The sequence below is a fragment of the Fopius arisanus genome, unplaced genomic scaffold, assembly GCF_000806365.1.
Source record: "Fopius arisanus strain USDA-PBARC FA_bdor unplaced genomic scaffold, ASM80636v1 scaffold00037, whole genome shotgun sequence".
Classification (NCBI taxonomy): domain Eukaryota; kingdom Metazoa; phylum Arthropoda; class Insecta; order Hymenoptera; family Braconidae; genus Fopius; species Fopius arisanus.
The window spans coordinates 403,251-416,621 of NW_011887776.1; the positions used below are offsets into that span (position 1 = coordinate 403,251).

Genomic DNA, 13,371 nt, shown 5'->3' on the forward strand with positions numbered 1-13,371 from the left:
AATTGAGATCCAGACGATGCGCCTACCGCTGATCTCCAAGAGTAATAAAAATCATAAGAGGCGGATTCTTTCGGTGGTGAATAAAAAATCGCTGATCTTTCCCGTTTTTTTTTTCTTTTCTTTTCGGTATGAGGTAAATTCCATTTAATGAAAAAGAAAGATGCCCGACCATTCATAAAAATATGAGGGTTGTTTCGCAAAGGCATTTTATTCGCTGGAGAATTCCTGGAAGCTCAGGGTATAGAGGTTGTCTGAACTATGAGTCGGTCCACGTTCCTACATTGGCGGGCCACAGCGTACGTACGAGTTTTCCCGTAGACGGAGAAAGTACTAGGCACTATCTCTCCAATATCTAAGTAATAATTTTAATGAAATTCCAGCGAAGCCGAGCGGTCTCCGAATTTCAATCCCCGATAAATGACGTCGCGGATCGTGGAAAATGTACCGTCACACGGATCAAACCCCTTTCCACAGCGTCAATTCACTTGGTACCTATATATACATACTCACTTCTATTTCCGCCTGCTGTGCTCATCGCTTTTCTCATCGTTCACCAACTCCATACCTCTTTTATTTATCACTTTTTCCACACGCTATCCAACTTATGGAGCGATTTCTCGAGTGAATACGGCGAATGAATAAACTAGTGTAATTTTTTCAGAGTACCAGGAAGACTCGATAAAAATTTATTAATTTCTCAAATAGAAAAAATTCTCAAAAGGAAAATGTCGGAGGATACAGCAGCTATATCTCGCAAATGGAAGTGGCATATCCCGGAGTGAGGAAATAAAAAAAAACTAAAAGCGTAAGACAGATGTTTTGTGAGGCAAGAAAGGGCTGAGTGATTCGCCGAAAAAGATACCATCCGAAGGTGAAAAATGCTTGAAAATTCGAGGTAAAGAGAGATGAGGCCAAGAAAAATCAGGAGAGTGAAATAAAAATGGGGGTAGCAGACCGCCATTTTAAAAATTTATTCCCCCACAATATTTATCGTAACCGCACAGAAATAAATCGACGGGCATCATAATTACCACATGTTCAATTTCAGGAAAGAGTGCAGTCAGTGAGTGCAGGAAACGTTTGAATAATTGTCAAAGTAGTTTGAGAACATTTCCGGGTAATTTAACAAAATACCAACGACAAATTGCGAGTGGTGGAGCAATGGTGAATGAATGAGACGGTATATGCAAATGATCTCGCGTAGTTTCCAACACTCGTCGCGTATCCATTGTCTCCGTGTCAACCCTGTCATTGTGATGCCATTTCTCCGTCTTTTCCTGGTGTAATTGATTGCTCAGTACCTATGCACTTCTTATCCACCTTTGGATTCACCTTTTCCATTTATTTTTTCACCTATCGCTGATATTTTACGGTTTAACGAGCACGCAGATGCATCTGGGCACACATAAACAAATGTGAACCCATAAATTTGCCATTGGATTAATGCAGAATGTGCGTCATAATACTTGGCATGAATATCTCTCTGGGCGTATCACTATATTCGTAACGAGATCGCTGCCCATTCGTCCCGTTTTATTTTTCTTTAGCATTTTTTTTTTGGGGAGGGGGTTCATGGAGTTTTTAAGCGGCTTAAAACTTTGAGCTTCACCGACGCACGCCACCCGGAGTTTTGCATTTTAAAGTCCAAGGATAGTGCTCATGACACTAAGCGCAAACAGAAGAATACCTTCGAGCGAAATTGATTATGCAGAGGCAGAGACTTTTTCATAATTATTCTGCAGTTTATGGGGCGTCTTTTTGGGATTAATTACTGCGATGATTGTAGGCGGAAATTTTTGCGGTTGACAGAAATATATTTTGGTCTACTGGGGAAATAATTGGGATCTGGTTCTCAGCGCGGGTTCAGCGATTTTGGGAATACTGGGTTTTATTCAGTGAAAAAATTGGAAAATTCGAAATTTTCAAAAAAGTATCAGGGGAGCATGAAAATGGAGGAGATATTCACTGAAATGTGAAAATTCGAAATTTTTGAAAAAGTATCAGGGGAACATAAAAATCGAGGAGGAATTCACGGAAATTTGAAAATTCAAAATTTTTGAAAAAGTACCAGGAGAGCATGCCAATTGAGAAAGTATTCACTGAAATTGAAAAATTCGAAATTTTCAAAAAAATATCAGGGAAGCATGAAAATCGAAGAGGTATTCACGGAAATTTTAAAAATTCAAAATTTTTGAAAAAGTACCAGGAGAGCATGACAATTGAGAAAGTATTCACTGAAATTCAAAAATTCGAAATTTTCAAAAAAATATCAGGGAAGCATGAAAATCGAACAGGTATTCACTGAAATTTGAAAATTCCAAATTTTCGAAAAAGTATCAGGAATGCATGAAAATGGAGGAGGTATTCACTGAAATTGAAAAATTCAAAATTTTCAAAAAAGTCCTATAAAAATTCTTACCAGTAAAAATTCTTACCAGTGATGGCACTTAACCAGCCTTTTTCACCGACTAGTCTAATCGAGATTAAAATCGCGGTAGACAAAGGGTGATGAGAGCGGGTTGGGGAGGACAAGGGGGGTGGATAAAAAAGGGGAAATAAAAAGGGATCGATACACCTCCCTGGGATGGCAACTACGATAAGAGTATTGGAGAGGGCAAGCTGCCATATTGTAAGAGGAATTTAAGGGGGAGTTGGCTGGGACACAAGATTCTTCACATTGATTGATTGGATACGCTTGTATTGTTTCAGGAGGAAGCTGAATCGACGTAACGTTTCTGGTCTGAACCGGGATGGCCAGTTGGCTGCTGAAAGCTCTGCTACTATCCAGCACGCTTGGCCTCGTTTGTGGTAAGCCTCAAATACTTCACTCACCATCTGATCGATCGACAAGATTCAATTTTACTCCCAGAAACCAAGAATCATCCCTCACCTCTTCCCAATTCTCACGTCCCCACCGATAAAAATAATTACACTCACCGAATAATAAATTCCCCAAACAATATTCATCCAGAAGTCATTCCTCTCATCCTGGTATTGAAAAAAGAAATAATATTTTCACGCAAATGTAATTCCCGTGTTGTTTACGTCAGAGAGAAGAAAAGAGAATTTAAAGACTGAAAAGTTCCACCGACAAAGTCAATATTTGGCAAAATATTTTTTCTCACCGTGATATATTTAGCGTTTCTCTTCTCCTTTCACCACGTTTAACAAAGTTCTCTCAAAGATTTCACTCATCCCAGCCATTAAAACTTGGCAATCGTTTTAGCCGCGCCATCCTGTTCCGTTGAATGAGAATAAAAGGGAAGAGGGATGAAAAACCAACGGAGCGGTGGAACCGTTGAATTATGAATGTCTGTTCACTCCGGCTGCCACATGTTGACCGATAATAAATAGGTGTTACATATGGAGGATGCCTCGGAGCTAATCATTCTAATAGAATTTTCTCAACATTCAATCGCATCGACGCCCAGAATAACGCCAGGAGCAACTTAAATTTGCAACTAGGACATCGAGATCCTCCAGAGTCGTATAGAAAACGAATGGTCGTTGTGGGAATAAAAATTTAGAAAGTTTTCCCACTTTCTCAATGGAAATCCTGTCCCTCCTTCCCTTCCACCCCTTCCACCCCTTCCTCCCATTCCACCCCTTCCTCCCCGTCCACCCCTTCCTCCCCTTCCACCCCTTCCTCCCCTTCCACCCTTTCCTCCCCTTCCTCCCCATCCCCCTAAGATCTGAACTATCAGACAAACGTAATCAATTGAAAAAACACGAAGCGAGGATAGAAACCAGATAATAATCCTAAAGATATTTTCCCCCGGGAGTTTATCGTGAAAATCTCACTAGTGCAGTCAAGACACATAACGATAAGTCCGGGGGATGAAAGAAAAAAAAAATGAAGTTGATTTGCCCGTGGTGAGAAACGTAAGCAGGAAGTGAAGAAACGAAAAGAATAAATGGTGGGTGGATAGAGAGAAAAAAGAGGAGTGTAAAAAAGCCGAGGAGAGGAGCAAAAAGTGAGGATGGTAGGTGGTACAGGAGAGAGGCAGACGTCGGTATAGCGGAAGTGAACAGAATAGTGGATAGAGCAGACGGGGAACTAGTTGGGGGGTTTGGTGGGGTTGGGAGGGAATTGGAGGAAGGAAAGCTCTCGCTTAGTGCGGAGGTTTCTTAAAGATGCGAGTCGGGGCGCACTTGTTGCTCTGAAAGGCCAAATCCGGAATCGAGCGGGGGGTACGACGAGGATGCCAAAAAGATGGGGAGGGATGGATAGGGAAGAGGATGACTGCTAGTAGATAGTTTGCCAGCGGAAAAAGCTCGCAAAAGGTGAGGAAAAGCTGGATATGGAAGGGGTGGATAAGTTGTCGGCGAATCACGGTGGGAATCGAATTGATTTCCTCCTTTTATGGGCTTTTCCCCCCATTTTCCGTAGAGCCGATTCCTCTCTCTCTCTTTCTCTACAGTTATTCGCTGTAAATTCTATATCTATCGCTTCTCTAGACACTCCATTTACTCTTGACCTGGGGCTCTTACTCCTGCCGATTATTTATTTAACGAAAGCCGCGTCTTTGCGCGTGTTACCGATATGGCGGTTATTATCGCGATTCGTCGAGTTCTCGGTGGCCGGTTTAACGTCTCGGTGTTATTCTCTTTTTCTTTCTGCGTTTTATGGGGCTTTTTCTACTGAGTCCGAGGCACTTGTCGCAAGCACTAACTCCGCGGAAATCCATTGACATGGGATTGAACGCTGGGGTGATTGGATTTGAGAGCTGTGCAAGACACTCTTTAGAATTACTCAGTATTTCTGGAACCCTCCTGGGGCTATTATCCATCAAAAGTTGTTGGGGTATTTTATGTGTAATAATTCATAGTTGACTTGCCCAAGGGGTGCATAATGCTTGAAAATTTATGACTCTGGATGAATATAGGTACAAAAAATACCACTCCATCTTCGGTTATTTCTCTTTATCTATGACAGAGTACACCTGAGCTGCACTTTGGTAAGTTTCAAGTGCTATCATCCTAACAGAGCACAAAAATAGTGAAATTGGTGTTGACGGAGGCGCAGCATGAGGCAAAACCCTCAACCCTCAACCCTCAACTTTCATCGAAAGTTCACTGGAGCGTCCGTCAGTTTCTCCTTGAGCCAACAATAAATTTCCAAGTTGAATCCACAACGGCTGATGCCAATGTACCTCCATTGTCACAGACCATAATACATAATGTGGAAAACAATTATAACATATTCACCTGGTGCATCCCAATAGCCATAAAATTCGCCACTATTCAGGTCCTCGAGTCTGGGGCTCACTGGTAAACTTGGTCCTTTGAGAACTCTCAGGAGTCGCTGACGAGGCTGTCGCTCCCCCGGGTATTTTCACCCGTAAAACGAGTGAGAGGGAATATGTAACTCGTACGGATGATGCTTGCACGTACATCAACGCACATCTATTCTCGCTCCCCCGTGTGAAATGTTGCGTTCGCTTGGTGCATTGTTAACGCGCCTCGTTAAACCTCCTACGTGGCCATTTCAAATTAGGCCATACCCAGACCTGCGCGTATCCCTTCGCCAACCAACCATTGTCATCACGTCACACTGCAAATCTCACCCACCGATCCAACCGTATTATTGATTTTACCATTGTTATATTATTCACCGTTTTATCCCAATCATTGAAAACTTGCTCTCACCCTCTGGAATAAAAAATCCCTTCGTTAACCCCATCATTGTCAATTAATCCTAAACATTTTAATTTTCCACTATTTTATTATTTCTCAACAATTCTCAAACTCTGTGGAATTTCTCTATTTCAATTTCGCAAACAATTTTCACTGACCTAGTTATCACACCGGCGTAGGGTCACACCCCTCTGGGGATAATGATGAAAAAATTGATAAAGCGAATGGTGGTATTGCTCGAGTTTTATATACATGTACTCTGTGTAATGTATATAATGTATATTAATGGACTTTCTTAATTTGACGTTTTGGTTAATAGCGCAAACAATTTGTTCTGATCTATTTATTATATTGTGATAGGCTCATATCCGGGGGATGATGATAAAAAAATAAATAAAGCGAATGGCGGAATTGTTGGAGTTTTATACTCATGTACTGGTCTATATATCACGTTATTCTCGGTATTTTCGCATGTGCATTGAACTGCTTAACTTCGATGACGTTCAACTTTCTACAAGGGCCTTCCATTAACTATCCAATAAAAGAACAAACTGGGAGGAGCTTCCGAGTTGAACTCGGGACAATACTGTGCACTGACAAAGTACACCAGCAAGTCCATAAATTTCTTTCCACTCCCCGATACGCTGTACCGAGACAAAATGTTCTTCTGAGTATCGCCGAGTCGATTTTCTGTGTTTCCACATAATTTAACACACGCGTATGAACGAGTACACCAAGATATTTTTAAGATTGAGTAAAAAATATTGAGAGTTTATTTAATATACTCATTAACATCAATTTGCCTGGAAAATTAACTGACATGGTTGATTAGGATCAACCCTGGAGGATGCCAACTCATTTCAATTGCAGAAGCTCACCGCAAACCCCATGTTGTGGTGGTGTTGGCGCCATGTTCCGGTTAATGGCTTCGCCTTCCACCCTTGAGTGCTTAAAAAAATAATCTCAACCCCCTAATCCTCTAATCAACGTCACGACCATTTTCTCCATGGAATCCAGTACTAGAACCTTCAAATCATCACTTGTAGTCAATTCTGTTGGGATTTTTCATGAAAAGAATTTTTCGCAAAGGATTCACAAATCTGGGAATAACTGCTCCAGAGTGCTAGGATCATTACAATTTCAAAAAGGACTATCGGTACTCACGTAGTCTGAATACGCGTCAGGGGAGACCTTAGGTATTGAGTACACTCCCACCGGAGTATTCAAGAACAGAGAGTAGTGTGGAACACCTGGGCTTGCTCTCCAAAACTGTCTTGGTCAGCTTGAAATAAAACAAACTCAGACATCCCCAGTGGATCGTGAATCTTCACAGACTCTCCTCTGATCCCAAGAGGAAATATATTATCTTTCCCACTGTTTGTTCAGGATCCCAGCTTGATTATTCCATGGAATCATGTAATTCCACATGCACGTCATGCATTTCCCAGAAATTCAAGGGATGTGGCTTGAATTATGAATTCTCTTAAATTTTTTTTCTACTCTTCTGAATAAAAATATCTGTAAAAATCATTCGGATCAATAATCAGGGAGAGTCAGCACTCCTCAGGTCAATACCCGCATCCTCTTTGATATGCAGATTACGAAAAACAAGAGAAAAAAATCAAACGCTTCGAACTTCTCCTCTGTGCACCTTCTCATTTGGTTATGCATAAACAATTGATGCAGCAAGGGAAACCACTTGTGCTAAAGCATTCGCACTAAGCGATAATGGTAAACAAGAATAGAGAGAGGAAGAATAAATTGTCGGGACGAATTTTATTTAGTTTAATGGTTCTTTTTCTTTTTTCTTGGTCTGGTGCCCTCCAGTCGAACTAAAAAGAGACTCTCGAGACGTGGCTAAGTAATTCATGAGATGCCAGTGACATTTCGATTCTCACTGGTGTATCTCCGTCGTAATGTTGGAAATCGTGAGTTTCAAGAGCATATCGATTTGCCATAGAAATATATAATATACATTTATTTTCAAACTATCGCTTGTGCACCGAATTATTGACACGGCATGGAGAAGAGAATCGAATCGACTGTACGAAAAAATAAATAAATTTTATTTCGAAACCCCGAAATTGGCGCAATTAATATTAATTATAAGAGTCACGGATATTTTTTACGCTGAATCGATCAATTATCCGTTGGATTACAATAGTTTATCGAATGTTTATCAAATATCCACGTAAATATTCCATTAAAGTGCAATATGAACCCGAGTAATTAGAGGATAAACTCGGATAAAGCCTAGAAACAATTGGTCAATAGTCATTCGGAAGTCGGAGGGGTTTAGTACAATATCCGTTCTAATATTGATCTTTAACGGAGTGACAAATTGAAGCTGCCCACCACCGATGCTATCTACATCCATAATAATTTGTTATTTAACGTTAATAAACTATTGCGTGTAAATAAATTTAATCACTGGCACAAGGGCACACACGATTTCCGGGTTAAATTACAAATTTAATGTGTAATGCATTAACAAAGGGACTTTGACGTGTGCAGGGCAGACTCTTGGAGATGTCTGGTTAGGTATCGGAAAACTTGCTGAGTCAAGCGTACAACCGAGGGTTAAAACACGGTACGATACAAAGACCCCTCTGAGGTTGAGTTGAGTTGAACGAGAGACTCAACAAGGTTGGAATGCTGGGGAAGGGTTGAAAATGAGTGAAGGTGATTAGGCTTCTAGTTGGGGTACAGACTCCAACGAGCGTCGCCCTCGCGCATTCATCCAGTCGATAATTAACAAGTTCAAGAGTTACTGAGCGTGCGGTAACTCTTCTTACCCACTTCAATTTTTTTTCCCCATTTTTTTTTTATACCACCCCATCCTTGAATCTCACACTCAACACTCACTCGCAATAATCACGAGAGAATTCATCATTCATATTGATTTCTCAGGGGTTAATGGCGTTTCGAGTCCTCAAGCCACTGCAATTATTCAGGACTTATGGCAAGTATAACACCAGTGGCGGATTAATTGTCATTATTTGAATAGTAATCCGTAAATATCAGTGGGAATATTTAACGGGGAGTTCTTCACCCCACACCCGGGACATTTAGCACTATTCCGGTGAATTTAATTCGTAAGGCATTCCAGGGTGGGATTACGTGCCTGGAGTATTCGAATCCCGTTCGCTTTCTCCGTTTCTTCTACCTCCTACCCCCCCGATGGAAAGCTTTGACTCGAGCTGTAAAAAAGAAATGGGAGGGAAAAAAAAAAAAGAATTCGCGCACAAGCAAAGCCGAGTGAAGAGGTTAGAAAATGCGTTGGTCGGGGTAGGGGATGGGGGGGTAGAGGGTGTGGAATGGATGAATATACAGTGAGAGGCGAAGTTGAGAATATAACCGTGTTGAAATATTACAGAGCAAGGGGAACACGGAGGAATCAACAGAAAGTTGCCGAGTCGCGGAGGGCTGGGAGTTTTCTATGGTTTAATTGGGCGCGAAATAATTTCCGATGTAAAATGCGCGGATGCAACCATCGAGTAATCACCGTAAAAGCGTGCTCAAAAGAAACCCCCGGCCTCGCCAACCAGTATTTCACCATATCTCTTGAGCCTGGGGTGCATACAGCCTCGTTCATCACTCCATTTTTTTTTTTCCCTCCGTCCTCTGTCTTTCTTATACACCTCAATGTGTACGGAGTCTGACTAAAAATTTTGTGTATACCACTACGCAATTTCGATAATCGATGGGTCGATGGTTATTCTGCGTTGGGATGATGATCGTTAATTGGTTAATTGTCAGAATAAAATCGCTTGTGAAAATGTGAAATTTTTGGGGGATCGAGTGCCAATATATCCAGTTAGCTACTGGCTACTGTTGCGATGAATGTTTTTTCATGAATTACTCAAATTGACGAGTGAAATTCTGTTGGTAAATTGAATACTGAGTAAAAGGATCAAATTTATCCCGGAATTTTCCGGAAAATATTGTAATTGAAGAATAATAAATTCTCCTTGCGCTTGGGCACTGAGAAAAAAAAATAGTCGATTGAACGCTTGAGTGATTTTGACTGGGAATCGCGGAAGGAAAAATAGAATCGATCGATTGATGGAATCCCATAAATACTTGATCGACTCTTTTTATTTCTCAGTGTGAGATCCAGTGGATTGATTGACGGTGTGCCTGGCAGTAGATACCAAGAGATTTTGAATGACCCACCTACACCCGACCTAATTACACCTGCCTGATAAATTAATATCGCTTATCAGCCCCGATCTAATTACTTTGCGCCAGAGAAATGAACAAGTTAGTGGTATTATCCCGCTCGCCTATCTTCACACCATCAGACTCGTTCTTCATCATGAACTCGATTTCCATGCAGAATAAACTCCGATACGACGTGCATTGAGGAAGGGCCCATTCAATTCAACGTCAGGTAGAAATAACTCGAATAGTGAATGTAAATTTTTTCGCTGATAAAGTGAATCCCGGTGTGATGGAGAAGCCATCGAATGTGCACCCTGAAATCTTTAATGTGCAGGGCATAATTCCAGGAATAGTTTGAACCCAACGAAGCGAATGGACCAGAGATATTGACTATCGATGACATACAATTCCGCGCTGCACAGTGAATATTGAATTTCCGTAACCCAATACTTTGTGTGTTATTTCAAAGACGCGTAAAATCAGGTTGCGGTGCCTCGTCACGATGTCGAGGTCGCTTATCATAATGGAATCTTCGGGTAGGTGCAACTGTTTGGAATATAGGTAGGGGGTAACAGGGTGAGAACGGTGAACCTGAGGTGAACGGCTCAGGGTTGTGTCAACCTGGAAGACGGGGGTGGTGCATCAAGACTGTCATCAACGTCGGTTGAGCTTCCGTGGACAAAAGATAAGGTGGCCCCACACATATCCTTGTGTAATCTTGGTCCCGATGTATCCCTCAACCTAGAGTGTATTCGAGAAAGCCTTTCAGGCGTCGACAGTCCCCGTATTGTCAAACAGCACTTTGTTCTGACGAATAATATAAATAAACCGTTAAATTAAATAAAATAATGTTGAAATCAAATTGATGTTCGATTTATTTAAATTAAATTTAAATTAAATTAAATTAAATACTGGTGAAATCAAATTGATGTTCGATTCACCTGAAAAAATCCTCTTACCCCCGTATTTCATAATTTAATAATCCAAAAAATCAGATATTGACGTTTCAGCTCGAGAATCGTGAATTTCGCTCGGAATATTTTCCCACCGCACATGTCCAACTACTCAATGGTGCTCGATAACCATATACCGATTTCATGGGATAGACCAGCAAACGCATACAGTTACACTGATTGATTGTCGAATCGCCCGCGGGCAATGCGTACCCTGGACGCTGTCAGTAGAACGAATATCGGGCAAGTCACTCAAAATAAACAACAATAATCCACCGTCTGTAAAGTAAATAACAGCAAACGTAACGAATTCCCTCGAAAAAAAAAAAAAACCGCATCGAAATATTGAAATAAAAATACATATATAAAATTTCAACGAATTGACTTTTGGTGTGGCATCCTGGATTTCTTTCTCTCCGATTTACCTTGAAAATCATGAAACGGTGTTTTTAGGGACACGCTCGGGGGCAAGTACTATTAATATTGTGAACCGAGCGTAACATTGCTGTTGGTTGGCAGTGGGGTATAGGGCCCCTCCGCCGGGAGGCACCCAATCAATATCAACTCGCACCATCTCCGTGGTGGAGGCTTGCACTACCGCACACACGCAATTCCAATCCGTACAGCCAATATACGGATATATCTACTATCTATGCTTCTATCCCCTCTTACTTGGATGTATGTCCATTCCCGGTTTGATAGCGTGTGCACTCCATCCACATTGGTCTGCTCACGCATCTGTAGAATCTACAGATATCCCCTGGTTAAACCACCTCTGTACCCTTTCAGCCTTCCCCACCACAATCACCCAGTGTTCCTCTTCCATTTCCTACTTCTCCTTCCCCTCCTCCTCCTCCACCTCCTCCTCCCACTCCGCCTCCTCATCCTCCTCCTCCTCCTCATCCTCCTCATCCACCTCATCGTCCCCCTCCTCTTCATCCTCCCCCTCCTCCTTCTTCCTTCCTCCCTCCTCATCCTCATCATCCTCCACTCACTGCCCTGTTAGTCCCGAAGAGGATTCGCATACGCTCGGTCCGCGATTTCCACATGCGATAACGTGAGATTCACAATTTAGTTCGCACAGGCGCGGCACTCATGATCGATCTGAAGTTATGATATTACAATAATTGCCCGAGTACTGGATGTGAATTATTTGCATGTACGATCCTATCCCTCCTCCCCCCCCAACCATCTATGGACTAAATTCCGCTTTCTCCCCGGATTCTCCACATTTCCTCCCTAATCGAATGGAATTAGTTGAGTATATCCGCGAGATTCCACATCCGTGATGCATGCCCTCGAATTTTTACTGCTCATTTTTTCGTCGACTAGCTTTCAATTCGGATGATTCAACTCACCGAGAAATATGATAAAATTCTAGTAGCACGAATCAAGAGATTAAATGCATGAGTTCATTTAACTGTGTACCAAATGTACAGTCAGAGTACCGCCTCTGTACGTTCGATGATAAATTTATTGATCCAGAAAAATGGATACCGATTATTGAAAAAAAAAACGTTGAATTTTTGAAAATAATTCATTAATTCCGCGAGAATAAAATGGTGAATAAATTACAACGGAATATTGCGGTTTATGAATGAAGGGATATTGAAACAAAGCAACTATGTCAATTGAAGGGTTTTAGAGGCTGGGGATACGGTAACAAGAATGCAACAAGAGGACTGGGCCTTTGATCGCAGTTGCACAATGCCGAAGAGGACGAGGATGAGGGAACCCATACCATCGACACTGTCGAGATGGTAGTGGAGTACTCGTGGTGTAATAGTGGCACGTTAATTCCGTGGAGCTGATTAATCGGAAGCAGGGGCTATCGGGCAAATAGGCGATAGATAAGCTATCCTCCTTGTTCCTCCCGTTAGCTCTAACTAACCACGGGGTCCAGCCTGATCGACCCCGATTCCTGATTCGGCTAGTCATTTCATCGAGAGCCCCATGTTTAAGGTACCTTCACACATCGTTGTTCCAGTTGCAATCGGTATCCCAATTGGATGCCTCGATCGAAATAATCACAATCGATTTTCCGGTTGACCACGCAATACCTTCAGCCAACTGAATCGTAAAACCCTCTTCATATCACCATTAAATAATCACCTGTCGATCTAACCCTAGAAGACCTGATTATTTATACCGATACTTGTCTCTGTGGTGAATTCCTCGGGATCGTATTCCATCATAAAGGAGGGGATGGCAAAATATTATCTGGCATGTCTATATGCAATATCGAAAAATTTCAACTCATGCAATCATGTATGAAATTCAGGCAGGATGCCGCGCAAATAGTCGGAGGAGTCTTCATATGAAAGTTATGTATTTAGATCACATACGGAATATGGGGTTGTTGACCACTCACAAACCACTCCATGTGGAAACGTGATTTTATTGGAATTCATGAGCTCAAATATTGTTGGCTTTCAATATATTCGTGTCTATTCGCTGAGGGAAAACTACTCATGGGGATACAATTGTTTGACGAGAGTACACTATATCATCATTTATATTTTCACGTTCATCCCGAACATCAAATATCAGGGTGAAAAATAGTATTTTATCATTGGGGGATCGATTCAATCCTTTTTTTATTTTTCATCCCAATTTA

General features: G+C 41.6%; 1 protein-coding gene across 1 annotated transcript in view; it reads left to right on the forward strand.

Moving 5' to 3' along the window:
* Window positions 1–13,371, forward strand: part of LOC105266257 (Down syndrome cell adhesion molecule-like protein Dscam2) — a 43,415-nt gene that overhangs the window by 5,828 nt on the left and 24,216 nt on the right. The window contains exon 2 of the mRNA XM_011304247.1: window positions 2,710–2,808. Within this exon, the coding sequence (XP_011302549.1) occupies window positions 2,751–2,808 (58 nt within the window). The 5' untranslated portion in view covers window positions 2,710–2,750. The remainder of the gene's footprint in view (window positions 1–2,709; window positions 2,809–13,371) is intronic.